Source organism: Furipterus horrens, unplaced genomic scaffold (genome assembly GCF_987537825.1).
Source record: "Furipterus horrens unplaced genomic scaffold, mFurHor1.1.pri manual_scaffold_3, whole genome shotgun sequence".
NCBI lineage: Eukaryota > Metazoa > Chordata > Mammalia > Chiroptera > Furipteridae > Furipterus > Furipterus horrens.
The window spans coordinates 71,861,935-71,883,860 of NW_028327173.1; the positions used below are offsets into that span (position 1 = coordinate 71,861,935).

At 46.6% G+C, this 21,926-nt stretch overlaps 1 protein-coding gene across 3 annotated transcripts in view; it reads right to left on the reverse strand.

The window, feature by feature from the left end:
* BCAR3 (BCAR3 adaptor protein, NSP family member) overlaps positions 1-21,926 on the reverse strand; it is a 110,430-nt gene that overhangs the window by 43,844 nt on the left and 44,660 nt on the right. The window contains exon 1 of one of the 3 annotated variants that reach the window (XM_090269749.1): positions 5,065-5,332. The exons of the other annotated variants lie outside the window; for them this stretch is intronic. Coding sequence (XP_090125875.1) covers positions 5,065-5,148 — 84 coding nt within the window. The 5' untranslated portion in view covers positions 5,149-5,332. Of the gene's footprint in view, positions 1-5,064; positions 5,333-21,926 lie in introns of those variants that run through there. 3 annotated transcript variants of the gene reach the window in all.

The following is a 21,926-nucleotide window of genomic DNA, read 5'->3' on the forward strand; positions in this document are numbered from 1 at the left end:
AGACTAATCATAGCTCTTTCATAAGCCAGAAAAACGAGCTGTGACATTCTCATGGTCAGAGCCAGATTCCACAGTAGCTCCTGGGACTGTGGACACACTGCAAATCCAGATGAGGAGAGAGATGCACTGTAGTATCCAGCCCCATGAGGACCTCCCCTCCTCTCCCCACCCCTCCCCTCTTGTCCTCCTCCTCTCCTCTCTCTCCCTCTCCTCTTCTCTCTTCCCCTCCCCTCCCCTCCCTTCCTCTCCCCTCTCCTCCCCTCCCCTCTTCAATCAGGCCAGCCTGAGTCTTTTCTGCTGTCCTGGGACATCCAAACTACACATCAGTTAAAAGCTGTCACTGACATCTTTGAAAACAGTGACGACAGAGGTCTTCCCGGTACTGCTGATCTCTGTGGCCTGAGCGCCCCAACTCTCCGGTGTCCACCCCAGGGTTTGGCACAGACCCACCTCTGCGCAGTCTTGGAGGTGCTGAACCCACTAACAGAATTTTCCCAGGATCTTAGTCTCCTTTCTGCTTCCCACCCACATCTCTCCAACAAAAACAAGCCCTCGGCCAGGATCCAAGCTCCAGGGTCTGTGGGGAGGGGGTGCTGGGACACAGCCCTGTCCCTCCCCGATGGGGAAACTAGACCCCCTGATTGCTCCCCAATGCTAATGGAATACGTGTAGGTCTCTTTAGAAAAAACTGTTGGGCTTTTGTTTGGAGGGCAGAAGAGATAAATGAGCAACTAACGGCCACCAGGAGGAGGGACTGAGTCACTGGAAAAGACATTTCCCCAGTGGCTTTTTCTACCTTGCACAGGTGATGTTGACAGAGCATCAGCCCCACTAACAAAGGCAGCTCAAGCCATTTTCAACACTGGGATGTGTCACTAGTACCCAAGCTGTCACAGCAGCAAACAGACCAAAGGACCAGCCATAGGAAAGAAAAGTGAGACCTTCGCTCCACCATGTTCACTCAGAAAGGCAGTTTCCAATGAAAACAGGTTCCAGGCACCCAGCCCTCTAAGGATGGGCAGACAGGATGCTTGTGTATTCAGAGAGGCTCCAGATACTTTTTTCAGAGGCAAGGGAACGAGTTTCAAGTTAAACAAAATACAGCAACAGCACGATTTAAACACTCTCCTCTATACAGCACTTTGTGGCTGCAAAGTACAGTCAAATCTATGCATGGGAAAGCAGATGCTTAAGACCCGCAGCCTTCTAACCATGATGTCTCATTGACAAGTCCACTGCCAATGGGCTTAATGACTGGTTAGTGGGCATTACTGGTTCACGTATCCACAGACTCCATCGTCCAACCTCTCTGCTTATGCTCCTTCGGAAAAGTGGCTATTCTGCACCTGTAAGGGAATTGGTGCCTCCGAGGTGCCCCGGAAGTTTCCTGACACGACCACACCATCCTTCCGCAGGAGGAGCCATGGATAAGGCGGCAAGTTTCAGCTCCAGAGAAATGGAATTTGTTGCCACTGCCAGCTCCAGAAATGTCATCTATTGAGCTTCTCTTGAGATTCCTTGTGCAATTCACTAGAAAGCTGATGGAGGTTCCGCCACCGCCTGCAGGAGCACAAAATCCATAATCCTGAAGCTTCCCTGAGGTCTTGCCTGAAAATCACGATTCTCACTACTCCTTCCCAACGGAACTGCAAACTACAATATTAATATATCATCTTGTTTCAGATTTCTATGGTCTTAATATGGTGTCACAGAAAGGATACTGGGCATGAGGTCAGAAAACCTGATTTCTACTCCTGGTTCTCCACTAAACGATTCTGGCCAGGTACTGGGTTGGCCAAAACATCTGTTTAGTTTTTTCTGTAAAATAAAAGACACTTTTTTATTTTCACCAATAACTGTATTAATCTGGATATTTTGGGTATGTGGGCTATCTCCTGATATTGGCTTCTAGTGGGTAGAGGCCAGGGGTGCTGCTAAACATCTTCCAATGCATAAGAAAACCCCACAGCAAAGAATTATTTGGCCCAAGTGTCAACAGTACCAAGAAACTTTGCAAACCACTTTTGACACATTCAATCAGTCACAGCACCTTCTCCAGATGCTGTACAAATCTTTTTTTGTTGTTTTAGTTGCAGTTTTACCTTTCTTGAAATAATAAAGCATTATACACCAAAGCATTGCATATTTTCTTCAAAAATTCACCAACTGTGGTAAGTTTTTTTAAAACACACGCTGATATGACAGCTGTCACAATGTAATTTACCAAAATTGTTTTGAATGCAGTTAAAGGGAACTAAGTGCTACTAGAACCATCGTATGAAAAAAACTAAACAAACTTTTTGGCCAACTCAATAGTTCCTCTGAGCCTCAAGTTTCTCTTCAGTGGAAAGGGGTAAACTATTGCCCTGCCCGGCCCAGAAAACTGGTTTTGAGACTCCAAGGAGACAACTTTTGAAGGAACTCAAACATTGGAAAGACTTTTGCAAATGTAACAAAATGACACTATGACCTAATGTTTCTGTGTTAAGTCCTTCAAAGGCAGGAACCATGCTCAGCTGTCATTTGTTACCCCCATTCAACAGAGCGTTTACACACGGCTGGTGCTTTTACATTGGACATTCAGGAACTTTGGAACTTAAATGTGTGCTAATGCTATGGATCAGGAATATCTTCATTTCAAACTTTTTTCCATTGGGCATAAACAAAACATCCTTTCCTTGTCTCATTCAGGATCCAATGGTCTTTCTGTTGAATGATGGCCACTGTGAACCCCTTCAGGGATGCTCCAGCCACGCCCCTCCCTGGGGCTGGGATATGTCATCTCTGACTCAACTCCACCGGGTACCCTTCATTTTCCTCTCTGTTCCTGGCCTCCCATTGAATTCCTTTCCAGGGCCTTTGTATACGTGTTCACATGAGGCCCCTAAATATATTCTAAGTTCTGCAAAATCTCTGCAAATAAGATCTTATTCCCTGCATGCGCCAGTGTGATTGGTCTCTTACAAAGTGAAGGAGCTTTTATATTTTTAATTTTCTTTCCATACAACAACGCTATTAATAACATTCGACTTTCTCCAGAGATGATATGGATTAGGCCAAATGGAAAGTTACCATGGCTACCATACTGTTATTTTTGGTATGAGAAATTCATGCCAGGGGAAGCAGCATACATGGTCCAGAACTGGAGCTTTATTTCGGCTTTGCTATCAGGCAATCAATCCCAATTTAATTTTGAAACTCTAATTACAACGGAACCTAATTATGAGCAGCAAGACCTAATGAAACCCCTAATGAAAAGGGGAGTCAATACAGTGATGCAGCATATCATTGGGGCAACATGGGCAGGATGAGGGATTTAAGCACAGGCGGATTTTCTCTCCCAGGTAACTAAGCAGAACAAGCCAGAGAAAGACATCTTGAGGGTCAATGGGAAACCGTGAGTTGGGTCTGAAGACTTCTGTTTCTGGTGAGGGAGCAGGTCAGACCCCCTCTCTGTACTGGGAAGATGCAACAGACTGGGGCTAGGGTACGAAGCCCAGATAGAAAGGAGGGTGTTTCTACCAACAGTCCACCAGCCAGAGTGGCCATGGCAGAGGCGGGGAAGGTCTAGGCTGAAGGAGGCTGGTCCAGACTAACCCCATACATTCCTGGGTCTTTCTGTGCGGGCCTCAAAGGACAGAGCAGCAGAGGAGAACGGGTATCCAAACCGAATCTTGTCACTCAGACCCAGATATTTATGGACTATTTTCCTCATACCAGATGCTGAGTCACTCTTTTCTGAATTAGCAGAAGTTGGCTTCTGGAAGGACTTCTATTAGAGTAAAGACCTCCTGCCAACCCCTGAAGTGCATGCTTCCCTTTGGGACCTCCGGGTCTATCTTGAACAGCTTTAAAATATTACTAATGGCATGACTTCATCTGCCCCACGCCAGAGCGATCCATATTTAGGTCAGAAACCACATGGTCCTCACATCACCCCACTGGGCTCCAGTATAAAAAGGGACTCTTCAATCAGCAAGAGAACACTTTTAACCAGTGATTAATTACTCACCCTCCTCCACATTCCTTGACAAACAGACAAAAATGAACTTTGCAGAGTTGTCAGAGAGCTACTCTGAATACTGCCACAGGGCAGTAAAATTAGAAGTATAGCCTCTTCTCATTCAGTCTATATTTTTCTACAAAGGGGTCTTTTTCCCTTTAACAAGTTTTCCTGTTCAATTTTCCAGAGAGTTTTTTTTTTTTTTTAAAGCATTATTGAGAAGAAAGAAGCAGAAGATTATAACCCTGTTGTAGCTTTTTCAACAGCACTGAATAAATCAGTCCCTCAGGAGCTGGAGCTCTGCCGTCAGGGTGGGAAGAATTCCTTGAGAGCTCCCAGACTTCTGTTTCCCATGAATACACGAGGTCCACAGTTCTGCCGGGGCAGGCAGGACTTTTTTAAGGCAGGAAAAACCCCAAATCAGAGAGAGCCTATATTAATCTTAATTCTTAGTGTTGTCACAAGTGGGCAACATAGAACACCAGCCTCATCTTGAATTAGTCAAATGAGGTTCTCTGCATATTTTCATCAAAGTAGTGTATTGACATGTTAGGCAAAATCTATGGCATTGGTCTTGTAACAAAGGTTAAAAATGGGAGCAATAAAGAAAAAGGCAGTTCTGAATATGGAAATGTTTTAAAACCTGGCTGCAGTCGGAAAGGAGCTATTTGGCAGTTTCTCTACATTATACGTACGTGTTATTGGCATGATGGACCAGCAGGTTAAGTGGAGAGAGGGGCTCAGCCACCTCACATTCATTATGAACGAGAGAAAAGAAAGATAAAGAGAAGAAAAAAAGCTCTTATTGAGCTACTTTGGTATAAACTTTCAGCTCAAAGAGACTGAAAGTGTGCAGAAATACAGAGCTTCATCCCAAAACACAGACTCTGCCTCAGGGTGAGGCACACCACCAGGGGCTTAGGAAGATCTGTCAGTCAGAGAAAGTGCTTCTGTTTTCACAGCCAGCAGGCTGCCAACTTTCTCCAGGACCTTTTAGAAAGCTAATGCTTTCAAGACCCCAGACAAATTTTAGATGTATCTTATCTCAAAACCACACCTACCTTGACTCCAAGGAAAGACTTGCGGTGGTAGAAGCAGCACAGAGCTGCCGAGAAAGCGTGGAAAGCATTGCATTCTTTAGGCATCTTTCAGTCTTCAGTCCCTGGACCACACGCTTTCTTTAGGGTTAAAAGAAAAGGGGGCTCAGGGCACTCGCGCCCCAGGCCCTAGGCAGCCGCTGTGCTATGCCGCGCCCGCCCGCAGTCCGGTGACCAGGGAGGGAGCCGGCGCCTTCTCCCAGGCCAGGCTGGGACTTTTCCCCTCCTCTGAGGCCAATACGATACACTCGCTCAGTTCTGGCAGGCTGTTGTCCAGCCTGCCATGCACACAGTGCCAGAAACTCTCATGTGACCAGACTTGCTTTCTGATGAAATCCTAACCTCTCTCAGAAGAGGCTTTGGGCTTTAGCTGTCCCCTCCGCGCAGAGACCCTGCAGAAATCATTAGCCCCTCAGGCAGCCTTTCCAGTGGCAGGCTGAAGGCACCAGACAATCTGCTCCTAGAGGCTTTGTCTGTCTGCTTGTCACCCTAGCACCTAGGGGTTAAGGAAGCACACATCACACCACCCTGTGATGAGACAGAGGCTCCTTTGAGAAAAGGACCTAAAGGTGACCAGGGTGTGACTTTCCCCTAGGCGCAATCCTAGAAGTCCTACGAACCCAGGCAGGATCTCTGTCCCCACTCTCCCAGTCCACCCCAGAGCTGTTTATTTTTAATTAGGATGCTCCTGGCAGCCAGATTGCAGCTGATAACGTTGGCACAGCCCTCTCTACCGGCAAAGCAATATTGCCTTTTGGTATTTAATTAGCAAGTCTGTCAGCAAACATCCTGGGCACCCCATGCCCACCCCACCTGGCCATGCAATCTATTGGGGGGGGGTGCTGTGTAGGCTCTTCTGACCCAACTGTCTGTCTCACTCCCCTCCTTCACTTTGAATAGTTCACTTTAATTGCCTGCTCCGCTGAACCCAGACCCAGCACTCGGACCTCCCCTCCGACCTGGTCTAGCTTGTTTCTTCTGTGCTAAGAGGGCTTCACCCCTACCAAGAGCCTCCTAACGCCTTTAGGGGAAAGTAGTTGCTTTGCTTCTTTCATTCTAATACAAGTGGGTGCTCAATGGTTCTGGGTTTTTGTTTTTGTTTTTGTTTTTGATCAAACCCAGGTTTCTGCCTGGAGCTCTTCCTCTCCTACAGTTCCAAATATTAACTTTCTGGGGCCCCAGCCACTCAGAAATTGGAATGTGTCCTGAAGCTTTTCTAAAACTTCACACAGGCAGAAACTTGCAACAAGGAAGAAGTAGAACCTAAATAGTTCAGAAAGGAGCAACACCAGATGAGGCATGAGGGAGGTATGAAAAATATCCAATGGGATTAGTGTCAAATACTCAGAGAGCCTTGGCCTTTGGACTAGTTCAAGTCAGCCTGTAAAAACAGGGACCTGTTTGCTCAATGCCTGGTGAGCAGCTTCTGTGTTTGTGTGAGGGCTACGGACAGAGACAGGGCTGGAGTCTCCCCACATCCAACATAGGGATAGGCCTACAAAGGCTATCCCCACAGGAACAATGGGGGGTGGGGGGGGGCTGACTTCCTTCCCACTCTCTCCCTCACTCCTTCTCCTCCATAGTTCTGAAGGTCAGGTGTGCAGTCCTGGGAACTTCCGGGTCCTGGGGAGCCCACCTGAGAACCTGGCAGCAAGTACCAAGGGTGGTAGAACTCCTGGTGTTTTTGTTTGTTGGCCCTTAAGACGGTCCAGTAGATGGGTCCATACCGCCCTCCAAGGTTCTGTACTGTATTCAGGAGGAAGCATTTCTCTGTCCTCATTTCTGTTAGATGGGGTTCAGAGGGTATGTCCACATGAGCGGCCAAGGCCCAAGACCCCAGCAGCTTTGTGGGGATGACTCACCAATCAGGCCAACTGCCACCAGGTAAGAGGCCTGGTTTTCCCTAGCTATTTATTCCCCTTTCCCTCAAGCTAAGAAAGTCCCAAGTGGCTTAAAAACACCATCCCTGGCCTAGGAAAAGGGAGAAAAGCAGCTCCTTCAATCCTGCAGAGAAATTCCGTGAGATCAGTCAGCCAAAGACTTTGAATTCCAACATCCTATCCCCAGAAAACATGAATGAAGGGCATTCCTGCAAGAAAATATGCAAATGACTTAGACATGTAAATTACATAGAAATACAAGTCAAGTGCTCCAGGGCAAAGGCCACAGCAGCATCACAGCTCTGGCCACCTGAGGTTTTCCCTGCTTACTCTGAAAAATGTCTCCAAAATGCCCCCAAAATTGGTTCCATCAGCATCAAAGAATGGGCTAATCTTATTAGGTAACTGCTTCTTAAGCACTTTTAATTTTTTGTTGTTGTTGTTGTTCTACACCAAAAATAATTTCTGATACAACGTTCAGGGGTTTTAATCAATTTTCTCCCAAAATGGCCAAGGAGAGACTAAAATAACCTTTCGTTATTGCAACTAAAGATAACTGTGTGTATTCGCGAAGTGCCCTTCACTGACTCGTTACGATTTTAAATGTCTCCCACCCACACTGATCAATTCTCCCACATTCTCCCCACAATGATTATTCTATTCTTGTTACAAAGAGACAGAGGACCAGAACTGCACGTCACTCAGCAGAGAACAAAGGACCAGGGACTCCAGCCTGTGACTGCAGAACCTGGCATCTGATCACATGGAAACACAAGGAAGAGATTTTTTAACGTCTTACATTGAACCTGTTACTCACAGAGATCCGTGAAAAGGCTGTGATTTGGTTCACTGGGGCAGCAGTCACTCTCCGATGACTTAGTACTTGTGATTTAGGGCCAGTCAAATCTGGATTCAGGGTTTTCTAAAAACCATGCCCTCCTGTGGACAGGGCTCAGTGTCACTAATGCAACTCCAGGGACCCATGGGCAGAGGGGTTGAGGCAGCAGCCCCAAGCTATGGGGAAGCTCGGTGCTCTCCAGCACCCCTGCCCCCACCACCCAGGAGGCTCGCTGCTCTGCACCAGCGGAAACACCTGTGAAAACAGCCAGTGCTGGGTAGCCAGGTGGACCTTTGAAGGAAATCCCTATTCCCTCAGGTCAAATGTTGCCCATCTCCTCTGGGAAGAGGGTTAAAGCAGGTGGGAGGAAGGCCCCTGCACACGTTGCCTTCAATGCCATTTTTCCCTTGGGGAGCCCTAATACAACCTGCCCTACTTAGTAACCATGGAAACGGGAGCTGCCTGCCAGCCACATTGCACGGGCACATGCTTCCTGTCGGCAGCAGCCCTTGAGCTAAGAGAGGCTGAAAACAAGTACAGAGTCCCTTTCCCAAAGGGCCACATCCCCCCAAGAAGATCAGGCTCCCAGGGAGGTGGACTCGCTCTCGAAGATAGCATGGGGGCAGAAATCTGTGTGGAGAAAGAGGTGCCTACCAGGTATCTGCTTTCCCCTGACCCTGGGCAACCAGGAAAACATTGCTGGCCGCACCCCCCATTCTCCTTCCCAAAGATAGCCCCGAATCAAGGCATCAGGCCTTCCATGCAGTGAGGTGCTCTTGGTTATTGTCAAGCAGCCCTGAACAGTGGCACTGCCCATGGTGGCTGGCAGGCTGTGGCCAGAGGGCACTTGTCCAAGGCTGCAAGTGCTGGCTTGCCCCTGCCCACGGGGACTCATTCCGAACGTCAGTGAACTCCAGTCATCATGTTCAAAACAGCTCACCCTCTTGTGGTATCCACGGAGAGTCTTTCCTTCCCAGAAAGATGGATCTTTCCTGGCTTTTGTCTTTACTAAACCCCAGCGACTGGGCTCTGGGGGAACAGAGACAGCTTTGATGCGATAGGGCGTAAGGCCAATGTTGCGAGTCCTGTTTCTCCTGGCGTCCTAGGATGCAGGGAAGGAAGATGAATGTGGACAGGACAACTCCTAAATCTCTGAGGATGCCCTCTGCGGGCTTGGCAAGAACCCGGGAAGCTGAGGGCCAGAGAAGGGGCACATTTATCAGCAACCCTGCTTCCAAAAGCTTCCCAGTCACCTGGCCTGTCTGGGAGATTCTGTGTGCAGTGAACCAGGATGGGAGGTGGTGGGGGAGGAGCTCGTGGTCTCTGCACACACACCCTCACCTAACGCGCGCCAGGGAGCTGGAGCAGCAGAGCTAGAAACCAGGAGGAGGAGGAGAGGCCGTAGTGGAAGAGGTCACCTCGTCACGCCAGGCTTGGTGGCTATACAAGCTGTCAAAGACAGCTCAACACATTTCTATAGACAAATGTGATTTATTTCTTGCTCCCAAAAGGAATGCAAACGGGACTTGGAGGGAGGCGGGCAGGAACGGCAGGCCCAGCTCTCTGGGCCTTGTTGCGTATTGCTGTGGATGAGATGAGACGCTGGCCTATGCTGGTGCACACAGTCTGCTTGCGAGGGTGTACGCGTCTCAGTCTGACAGTCTCCCACATTCCTCAAGGGGATAAAAGAGTATGGGTGTTAAATGGCCTCTGTCCGGAAACGATATTGATCTGCCCAGCACACAAACAAGGAGATTAAGTATTCACAAACAGATTTTTCTCTGCTGGGTCTTATGTCCTCCCACAAATTTCTGTTTCTCTAATTAGCTATAAAAATTGTGTAACTGATAATGTGAAGCAAAATGAGGTGAGCACCGGCCCTGACTTTGCTTTCTTGTACCATCACAGTACAATTTTATCTCCTACACACACCCCCACATCACCATTTCCTGGTGTCACCCCAGAAATCCTGTATTATAGAAGCTCAATTTCCTGTTTCTAGCATTAAGCCAAAATTAAAAGAACATGCATGGGGCATAATTCCAACCTCTCAAACAGCAATCAAGACTTGCTGGCGGTCTCAGCCTTCTTTGAGTCTAAAAAATCACAGCCTCTCCTCCCAGAACAATAGGCACATACTGTAATGTTTTACATATAATTTCAGGGATTCCCGTGTCCCCTGCAGCCCATCTGTACAGCACTGGGAGTCTTACCCACCCAAGATGACCTGCCGCCCGCCTCCCAAGCTTCCTTCTTCTCTAAATTCACTGCAGGCATCGCACCCTGAGTTGTCATTTGTTTCTCTTATCATCATAGCCCCCAGGTTTTCTATGCCGTAAGGTCTCTAGGTCCCCTACCTTCTACTTTTGGTAAGTGTGAGCTATATAAGCAACTAATAAAGGTGACACAAAGCCCCTCAGAGGCCCCTCCCCTGCAGAGCACTGCATCAATGGGCTGAGGGGCACCTGCAAGGCAGGAACAGGGAAGGCTCAGCAGCGATCACCAGGGGCCGTGTCTCCCAGCTCCACTGCCACTCGCTCTCCCAACTCACAAGCACTTCTGCAAAATTATATCTTCCAAAACTGAGCTGCAAGACACACTTGATATGTCTCAAAAGCCATGCTGAGAGGCAGCACAGCAGGGGGAGAGCTAGGATGGGTTCAAGTCTTCATGGCACCACCAGCGAGAAGGATCACCTTGGGAAATTTCTTTATCTCTTTGAGCCTCAATGTGCACCTCTAACTTGCAAAGTTTTTGTGAGGAGCAAGTGAGATAAAGAACCTGGCACCCAATCCACAACAGGCTCTCAGCACGTGTGAGTTTACCTTCCCTTTCAAAGGAAAAGGACAAGCCCCATCACCCTGTTTGCCCCTCCTGCAGGGCACGTGCCCAACTGCACCGTAAATCTCACCCAAATGTCAGGCTACAGGAGCCACGCCCCAAGCCACTGACAGGCCCCAACTGGCACTTCTGTGACTTTCGAACCTTGAAAGCCAGGGAACAATGGGGAGGAGTTTAAGAAGTGTTTTTTAAGCCTTAAAATATTATTTTAGACTTTCAAGTTTAAGATCACATATTAAAATTGCACATATGCTCACATGTTTCAGATACTTTTCTACTCCAGAGTCTTTGTTGTCTGGGGAGCTGTTTGTTTTGACAGACAGTCCTTGTGTCCACAGCACCTGCCCACTTGGCCCTCACCCGGGGGTCTGCTGCGTCCATCCACAACTACTGAGCTGTCAACGCCCACCGCCGCTCCAGCCAGTCGAACTGGGGGTCCTGTGCCTCAGCCCCAGGATCTGGGTCGCACCCCTCCCTTCCCACTGTCCCTGCACCAAGCTGGCTGCAGAAGTGGGCTTCAGCCTATGTCCTGCCTGGAGGCCGGCCTGATGCTCCTCCCATCTCGCCCCTCCCCTTGCCCAGCCCTCCAGGTTCTTGACCCAGGACTAGATCTTCCACTTGAGTCTAGAGTCCCCAGAGGACCACCTCCCATGTGCCTGACGCCTTCACTGGCCCATGTTCCTGGACACTGATACCAACCATTTCTAGAATTAGAACTGAGCCTGGCATAGCCCCTTGGATGCCCAGTTACCCTCGCTAGGCTTGCTGTGTCCTCCCAGATTCTGCTCCTGCCTGCACCTCCCCCTCTCTAGTCCCTGGTGTCAGGAATTGCTAAAGTTACAGCGCATTCTTCCAGTGCCACGCCACACCTGTCACCCACCTAGAAAGGTGATCAAATGTCTGAGTGGATGAAGCGGTCATTGAAGAGTCCTCATGAAAGGCAGGAACCCTGGCGTCCAAGATGGTTGGTGCCAGGGGAGGGGAGAGTCAGGGCTAGCTCCGCTGGTTTCAGTCTTGCCTAAGTAACACAGAAAGTGATCTCATTGATTTCTTCTTCTCTTTTTTCAAGCAAATTCTAGCCACCCGAATGAAATATTTCAGTAGGAAAGTATCCTTCTTTCATGGTTGTAAGCTGATCATGAGCATTATCATGAGTGACATACTGGTTAATTCTGCATCCTGCCCAAAGAGCTATGAGAATCAGTGTTTAACCTGGGGGTGGGGCGGGGCTTCCATGAGCCACTGGAAATTGTATATAAACTATTGGGTGAGAGGTCCACCATGGTTTTTACCCAGTTCTCAAAGAGCCATGTTGTAATGGGATAAAGAATGGGGGTCCCCCAAAATAGAGTATTTTCCCCACAGCCCTTGGTTGGGGGAAGGGAGAGGGGATGATATGGCTTAGGATATACTTTGCATGACTATGGCAAGTTGGTAGCTGGTTGATAGCTGTGCTACCACCCCCGGCAAAAGGCAGCCAGGGAATTTATACAGCGCCTGAGCGCAAGGCAGAGGCAGGGAGATGGAGGCCCGTGTGTCACTGAGAACGCTTGCCCTGACGAAAGACGGCAGCCGAATGAAGGTAAAAGATATGGGGGAACTAGCAAATGTAGGAGGGGCCAGGTATGAGGTCATGTAGGAAGTCTTGAGTCAGCATTTAAAATAAGGGCAGGCAGAGAGGGAGAGGAGCTGGTCTGCCATGGGGTAGCGAGGAAGCCACAAACAGCCGTGCCGGTCGGCCATGAGGGCTAAGAGAGAGAGATTCTGCCATGCTGCCTGTAGGAAGGGAGGAGCTACGTCTGCTCCCCTGAGGATTTGGCCATGTGGCCTGGGCTAGTAAGAAAGAGGAGAGCGATGAGGAAGGAGCCATGAAGTAGGGGGACTGGGCCATGAGGTTTGAGAGAGGAAGCAGCAGGCAGCTATGCAGTTTGTAGTCATGATTCCACCATGCAGCCTGCTGTAGTGACGTAGAAGGGAATTCGGCCATGCAGTCTGTAGTGAGGAAAACAGCCATGAGGGCTGAGGAAAGAGTGTAAGGAAAGAGCTGATGGAGCTGTGCTGTGTTGGAACCTGCTGTACCAAGCACAGATCCAAGGGAGATGTCTGGAATGCTGAACTGTGGCTGAATGCTGCCTTCAGGGTCTCTGAAAGATAGACAGAGAAGTCACTCTCTTGAGACATGAGCCACCCCGGATTCCACCATGATCCAGTGTAAATATGGCACATGTTTCCCTGAACCACTACATGGAGGCTGAGGACAACATACCCCAGATCCTGAAGGAGAGAGCTGCTGCGAGAGGATGGCAACTCTGAAACCCACAAGTGTACCTTCCAGAGAGGATGGAGACCTGTTTGCAGGACTGGCTTAAGGACAGATAGGATATGGGGAACTTCTGGGCATGGTTTTGGCTTGTAGCAAGGGGAGCAAGGGAAGTGCTGGGTCTCGTGGAAGAATAGGGCTCTCAGCGCCCCCCATCAAGGTTGGAATCCTGCAAATAAAAACCTGTCTCCCTCACCCTCAACACTAATTGTTGGGTCATGCACCAACACACCACATGCATGAACCTTGGTTTGTTCAGTTACAATGTGACCTAAAAATCCCCACTGATCTAGAAAGGCTTTCAGTAGGTGTTAAAGATATGGCTTCTGATGGTCTTACTTGATCTTTTTTTTTTTTTCCTAGTAGAGAAACGAGGAGAATACCCTGATCATCACAGGCATGAGCAAAGACAGATAAAGCATGCGGGCTACCTTGGACACAGTCAGGCATTCGCAGGGCCATGGTTGGTAAGAAGAAGAGACAGACACTGAGGCAAGCAGTGTTCCTGTCTTTCTGCTGTTGGAGCAGCTTTAAACACCTGTGAGAGGAACAGTCCCTCACCCAGCTGGCAGAAGGGCCTTGTTTGCATACAATACTTAGCATTACCACTACAGTAGATGCAAAAGAGCTTCAAGTGTGACTCTTAGTAACCCCTTCCAACCACAGAGCTCAGGGATGAGTTCCCAGAGACTGCAGCAGTCACGGAAACCTTTCTACCTTTTAGCTGGGGCGCCTCAAAGGAAGCATCACTTACCCCATGTGAAAGGCCCCCAAGAGCCAACATTTTTACAGTTTTTACCATAGTGCCTTATGTAGTACTCACACTAGGAGTCTTTTATTATTAGCTCCATTACACATGTGAGATCACACAGTTCTTAGAGTTAATCATTAAAACAACTATGACTCAGAATGGCTGGCTCTATCAGATGTGATAATGGAAGCATAGATTCCACCTGGTTGCCCGGAGTACCTTATCTTGTGCAAATCCAAAAGGCAGAACTGGGGCTGCGGCAACAACCCCCTTCCTCCAACCAAATAATGGATATTCTTGGCAACATAGCAGTCTCACTGGAACAATCCCCAGTCAGAGATCCTAGTCCACTCATTACTGATGGGAAATGGCAGGTACAGATGGATGCTGAGGCCAGAGTCTGAGGAGAGCCAGGATGCAGCAAAGCTTATAGCACAAGTGATGGCTGGAGGGCAAGCAGATCTCCTTTGTCCTAAATGCAGTCCTCAGTTGGGTCCATTTCTCCACAGGAAAAGGCAGAGGGTGTGTTGCAAGGGAAGGGCCATGTTGATGACCAGCCAGTTTCTTCAATCCCTAAGGCTGTCAGCTGCCAAGCACAATGCCACCCACAGAAGTGACACCCAGATGGTCAACACTCCTGGTGCCCGAGGTGCAGACAATGGATTCTTTTTGTCAGTGGTTCAAAGGACAATACAATGTCTGGCCCTGTAGTGTGTACCCAGAGGAGCGGGAAAGCAGGATGGAGGAAGTGTTACCGGAGAGAGCAGCAGGAGCTCACCTGGACCCACCTCCAAGCACACCACACCGGCCTCACAGTTGGGCTACTTGCGACAACAGATGTGCAAATTTTTCCAATGCCAAACTCTAAGGGGAATCCACAGCCTCTGTGCCCCAACCCCTCATCCCTACAACTTCTCTGTAACCATGTGGATCTGATAATTTAATGGGGAGGCAATGGGTATTCAGCCCATAAATAAACCAGAAGGGAGATAAACTAGAGAAAGATGAGTATAGGACTTAAAAAGATCAAAAAGAAAATATCTCTGCAAAGCCTAGTATTCGTATGCCAACATTTTACATATGTACCCTGAGTAGACAGAGACAATTAGAAAATATAGCCTAATGTACTTCTGATCCTGAAAATTCAAGGGAAAATTATATAAATAGCAGAGAGCAGTTACTACATTTAAAAGCTTTACCCCATGGCATGAGTATTCATACTTGTGATAGATGTGTGAGCCCATCAGAACACTGAACACTGAATGGTCCAGGAGTAGACATGTGATCTAAGTTAGACCAATCAGACTCTTTCCCTGTGATTTTTCAAACCAGAGCAGAGGGAAAAATCCCTTTTTCCCAGGGACCATAGCTTTAAGATTATAAGCCAGAGCAGCCTACAGCCATGTGTCCCCATGACATCCAAAAGTTGATTTGAGATAATGCAGTCAACAGGCTGAGTGAAGCACATGCAAGGATTCAGAGTACAGAGATGTTTTCCTCCCTCAGAACAGTCATCGACCCAGGAAACTCCACCCCTGCCCTTCCCAGTCATAAATTTCTTAGCTTACATCATCAGTTTGAGAATTTACAGGTTCACTTTATCAGTGTGAGATCAGATAAAAATTGAGATCAAAATATAATGCATTGGCCCTGACTGGCATGGCCAGTTGGTTGAGCGTGGTCCCACAAAGCGCAAGGTTCCCAGTTCAATTCCTGCTCAAGGCACATGCCTGGGTTGTGAGCAGGTCCCTGCCTAGGGTGCCTAAGAGAAGCAACTGATTGACATTTCGCTCCCTCTCTCTCCCCCTCCCTTCCCCTCTCTCTAAAAATAAATTTTAAAAAATAGTTTTTTAAAGAAGATATAATACATGGTTTTGGACTCTACTGGAGTTCACATGCATAAGATGTGATCCCTATTTCTGAGAAACACGAAAAAGGAGTCAACATAAATGGATGCTACATGAAAACATTGATATACGCCCATTAATAATAGGGTTGTACATTCATGTTTCAGCGATGGGTGGAAACTAATGGCGTTTCACAGCCTACTCCAAGGACATTCCGTTAAAGAACTGCATTGTCTGGAGTTTTCAAGGATAAAGCAGACATGAATAAGCCTCTAGGAAAAGGGAGAGGGATTCATGGATTTGGAATGTTCTGTGCCACTGAATGCAGGTGTGAGTTTTGCGCCCACACCCCGCTCCACCCAGCCCCGCTCCCAGGCTGGGGGAGCCACTAATGCATGGCTCATGCAGGCAACAGCGCCATCTCAAGTTCCTGGAGGATGTTTCCAGGGGCTGTTCTGTTTTGTGGAAAGACAGAAAACCTGATTCAGAGGTACTGGCTGAGACAGTCCCTTACTAAGGCCAGGTGGACTTAACCAGCTAAATTGATAACCTGGAAAGACACCTCTCATGACTTCTTTCTAGGTCAAGGAAAAAGGGAATTTGCATCACCCCCAAATTACATTCAGATCTTCCCAAATTTGCTCCTTACAGCCTTGAGGTGGACACAGCCTGAAAGTAGGCTTGGAGCCCTGATTCCCATCCTGTGTGGCCTGATGGGGCTTCCTTCACCCATTGCTGGTGCTCTGTTTACTCCAGTGAGGAACCCTGGCCCCATTTCTGCCTTCCAGCATCCGCTATTGAAGCACTCATTAAAGTGAGCTCTGTCCTTGCCCGCTGGCCTCAGGACCCATGTCTTATTCATCGTCACCCTCCAATGCCTGAACGGGACAGGGGCCAGTGAATGTTTGAAGATAGCACAGGGATTCTCAACAAACACGTGGAAGTAGTTTGCACAGAGAGTGTGCTTGCATATTTCTAGGCAAAGTGTTTTTATTCACTGTATTTGCAAAAAGAGAGGGACCCCTCACTCAAACAATGAAGAACTGCAAAGGCATGAGACATGACTTGCCACATGAGGCTCATGGTCCTCACAGGGTGAGTCAGCCTTGCCGCCCCTGCTCCTGAATTAGGGGTGGTTCCCTCTTCAGCCCTCAGAAGCACCTCACTCTCTCACCTGAGAACAAAGCTGGGCTCCCAAGAGGGAGGAGGCTCCCAGAACACAGTGGTTTTGAATCCCCACCACCTGCCTTCTGCACAAGCTGCCCTTGAATGCTCTGAAAACCAGGAGGCGAGGATGTGGCCCTATTCTCTTGAGGCTCTTTCCGGTAAAGACCATGAGAAGACAGAGGGAAGGGATTGGGCCGTCACGGACTTGACTGCACCACTCAAACACCCTTCAAAAACCACCACCTGGGCCTGGGAAAACTAAGAATCCAATTGCGGACTGGTGGTCACAGGAAACAGTCTGCCCGCTTCATCATTTCTTCTGCACAAGAAGCTCTTTTGAGAGTGTGAATGGAGGCTTTATGTAGTAAGTTCTCATCCACATGTGAAATGGCCTCTCAGACCAGGTTCCTGCAGCCTGGACACTGAGGTCATTCAAGAAACAATTAGATGCCATCTGGAGAGAGCTGGGACTCAAAAGGAAATTGCCTCCAAGGGCCAAAGAGCATGTTTTCATTCCCAAAGTCTGACACATCCTTATCTTCATTGACATAAAGGACTAACGGGGCGCTCAGCCAGCTAATCCTCACTGGGAGCACGAATGGGTAAATGCGGTGGCAATTAATAAACGCTTAAGGATCAGGGAAGCATTCATTTTCTGCCTGCCCCAAGGAAACGCATCCCTTGACTGCACTTCCACATCCAAGCTGAGCTTCTGTGCCATAACCCAGACTGTGGCTCCACCAAGCTTGGGGTTTTCACAGTTTTAATATAAAACAATTAGAGCAGAGCAGCAAGTGCTTCAGGCCCAGCTCTTTACAGCACATCATGAGCAATGACCTCATCTCACAAAGCAATATTTACTGGGGCTTCACAAGCCACTCATTTGCAAAGACCAGGCCGACCACTGAGAACTCTTATTACTAGGCTAGAGTCTCAAGTTTTTCTTATTTTTAAATAAAAATGGAATGTCTCTCCTATATTAATAATCAGTATCTTTAGACGTAAATGCAATTGTTGAGCAAGCTGGTTAAAAAAAAAAACTTAGCTAGAGAAAAATATATAGACTTAGGTAAACAGGAGGTGATGATTTGTGTTCTCAGGGTTTCTGCAGCTTCCTGACAGCTCTCATGGTGAAGGAGAGCCTCCAGGACGGCAGTGCTCTGAGGGGTCGGGAGGGCCCTGGGGCCTTTTGGGGAGTCCGCAGGGTCAAAATTATATTCATAATAACAGAGACATGTTTTGCCTTTTTCACTGGGTTGCCATTTACACTGATGGGGCAAAAGCAATTATGGAAAAAACTGCTGGGATCTTAGTACCAAGCAAGGAAGAGGCACCAAATTGGATATGTAGTCACTGCATTTCTTGACCACCATATTTTTTTAAATTTATTTTTTAATTTTAAAAAATTCTTTTAGAGAGAGGGAAAGGGAGAGAGAAAGAAAGGGAGAGTAACATCAATGTGTGAGAGAGACATCAATTGGTTGCCTGTCGCAGGCCCCCAACTGGGGACCTGGCCCACCACCCAGGCATGTGTCCTGACTAGGAATTGAACTAGTGACCTTTCGGTTCACAGAGTGGCACTCAATCCACTAAGCCACACCAGCCAGGGCAAAAACTTATTTTTTAAATATTAAAAAAATTAAAAATATATATTTTTTAAAATTGCCAGCTCCATTTAAGAAGTCCTTGGTGAAACAGTGAGAATTACTCACTTTATTATGTCTCAACACTTGAGTCCACGTCTCTTTATTAAAACTCTGGGTGAGAGACAGGAAGTACTTCTCCTGCATCCCCAAGCACATGGTTGTCACAATGGAAAGGAAATAAAATGTACAATTAAACTGTGAGCTGAACTAGCTGCTTTTTCATGAACACCATGTTACCTCAGAATGAGTGTCTGACAAACTATGGTTGTTCAGACATAGTTATTTGGCAGGCATTTGCTAAGAAATGAACAAAGTGAGCCTGTCACTTCAAGGAAAACAACTGACAGTATTTGTCGCCAATGATGAACTTGAGCTTTCAACTGAGAACTAAATTTTGGGAAACTTGTGTTCACTACCATGAGTTTGAAGGCTTCCCAATATTTTAATAATATTTCTGATGCACGGTGATAGTAACGAAACAAATGTGAGTTTTTGATATTGTACAGTGAAATGTGTTAACATTGGAAGATCTGAATAACTAAGTAGACCAATATTTTTCAATGACTAATTCACAATGGTATGAAATCCCACATGGGTAAAAGATCCATTCAAACTGTCAGATGGACCCATGGATTTTTAAGGGAATAGCGTAAGAAAAAAAAAGTTCATTGATATAGTTTCAGATTCCACATTGCAACTAACCTTTATAAAAATGGAGTTTTAGCATGACCTCAAAAAAGTTATATCTCTAATCATCTGAAAAGTCTATTAAAGTATTCCTCCTGGCGGTTAAGAGGGTGGGTGAAGGGGGTCAAAAGGTATAAATATCCAGTTAGAAATGAATAAGTCAGGGAATGTAGTGTTCTACATGGCGTCTACAGTTAATTTTACTGTCTGGCATATTGGAAAGTAGTAGGAGAGGGGAGCCTGAAAGTTATTATCCCAAGAAAAGCTTTTTGTAACTATGTACGGTGATGGATATTAACTGGACTTACTATGGTGATCATTTGCAATATGTAAAAATATCAAATCATCATTATTTTACACCTGAAACTAACATAATGTTATATTAATTACACCTCAATACAAAAATATTCTTCCCTTCTTAAACTATGTATCTGCAAAGCCAGATTTTCTTCAGACTTTGAACAGAGTGAAGGCTCATGCAGATATGAGAATCAAGCTGTGTTTCTTTAGATCAGAAACTACAGAGAGTTGCAAAAATGTAAAACGATACCATTCTTCTCACTGAATTGTGGCTTGGAAAATTATTATTTTTCATACAAATTGTTACTTATAGTCACACAATGGGTTTATTGTTAGGAGGAGTTAAATACACATTAAAATTCCTATATTTTAAGTTCTAATACAATAAACCAATAACTAAAACTTATGTAACAAAACCTCTTTTGAGGCCCTTAATAATTTTTAAGAGTAAAAAGGGATCTCGAGAGCGGAGTTTGAGAACTTCTGCTCTATTACATCTAAGCTACTTGTTTTACACAATTTCGATTGAGCCATAGACCTTAGCATCACATCTATAGAGCAGACTAAAGTATTTAAATAGGGGATGTTTTTATTTTTATTTTTTTAAGATTTTATTTATTTTTAGAGAGAGGGGAAAGGAGGGAGAAAGAGAGGAAGGAAAAACATCACTGTGTGGTTGCCTCTCATGCGCCCCTAACTGGGGACATGGCCCGCAACCCAGGCATGCACCCTGACTGGGAATCGAACAGGCAACCCTTGGTTCATAGGGCAGCACTCAATCTACTGAGCCACACCAGCCGGTGTGGAAGGGGGGGTTGTTTTTAATTTTTATAAGTAACTATCATAAGAGCACTAATATTTATTACAGAAAATATGGAAACTGAGAGAAATGTGAAAAACAAAACAAAAACTCCTTAGTTGCCAGGAAGTTAATTTTGATGTACTACCCAACACTCAGTCATTCTACTATAGGTTTTCATCCTACAGAAATTCCCACAGAAATGCACATCAAGCCATCTCTGTGGAAGGCAATGCCATCTTTCCAGTTTTGTGCTTCACTCCTCTTTGCTCCCACCCCACATCCAATCCATCAGGAAATCCTGATGACTCTGCCTTTATATTCTACATCCTGAATCCCCTTTCTTCACCACCTCTTCCACTATCACAGGTCCAGACTTCCATCATCTCTCATCGGGACAGTCACAATGGCCTCCCTATGGCTATCCCTGTGCCTAGCCATCTGCCGGCAATGTGGAAGTCAACGTGGTCCTGAGATGGCTCCCCATCTCCCTCTGTAAAAGTTAGTGTCCTTCTCAGACACAGCCCCAGGCCATCTGCCTCATCCCTTCCACTGCTCTCTTAAATCTGTTTCTACCGCTCTTGCTCAAATTCACCCACTCCAGCCTCTCTGGCCTCAAAGTTGCTCCTCGGTGGAAGAGGTAAACTCTAGCTTCACAGCGTTGCTCTGGCTGTCCTTTTCTCTTTAGACATCACACTTGACTTGCCTCTCCACTCAGAAGTCACCTTTTTGGTGAGGCCTAGCCTGGGCACCCTGTTAAAAATGTAATGCTCCCTTACGCCAACATTTTACATTTCTTTCCCTGGCGGATCTTTCCTGCTTAGCACTCATCACTGCCTAATGTGGTTTACTTGACTGTCTTCCTTATCTTCTTACTCCTCCACCCCAAATAGAAGATCCACAGAGGCAGAGACATTGTTTTGTCCACTGCTGTGTCCTCAGCCCCTAGAACAGTGGCCAGCAGATGGCAGCTACTCAATAAATATCTGTTAAATTACCATGACATATAAAACAAAAATGACTATATTTTTTAAATAATTGCAAAACTGTTTTCAATAAGAAAACATTAAAAAGAACCCATATTTCAGTAGGGAATTGGTTAAATATAATTGTATCTTATACAATGTAATACTGGATAGCCATTCAAAAAGAAGAAGTAGACCCTTTTGTTTAACATAAAATGAAGTCCAGCGAATAAAAGCAAGTTGCAAAGCAATGTGTAGTTCTGTATATTATTTTCTGCATCAACCCATCATGCAATTGTTCCCTGACTCAGCCTTCTTGCTTATCTTAACAGTTTGATCATCTCAGATCTCCCAAGAACACTTAAAGCTTCCTCACTTCCTCACTCTCTTTCCAGTCAAGAAATAGGACAGCAACTTCTCTTCTCGTCAGACTTCTCCTGCTGCCCTGTCCTGTTCCAGCCAGCTTGGGTGCCCACCGTCCCATAGGCACGGGGTCTTCCCCATGAATCTCTGATGTGTTGATAGTCTGTCTTCTGCCTCACCCAGTATCAGCTTCCTTCCTGTTAAGCTACCATTTTTTCCAGTTGTCAAATCACAATTCAAATATAATTTTTCAAAGGAAATCTCTTGTTCGCCACAGGTAAAACTTCAGATCAACACCAGCTCCCCTGCCCTTTGCAAAATCTACATATTGTATCACAGCATCTTAAAGCTTTTGGTCCAAGAATGTTAGACAATAATTCTAATGCCTTGAAAATTTTAATCTGTCTTATATGAAGTCAATA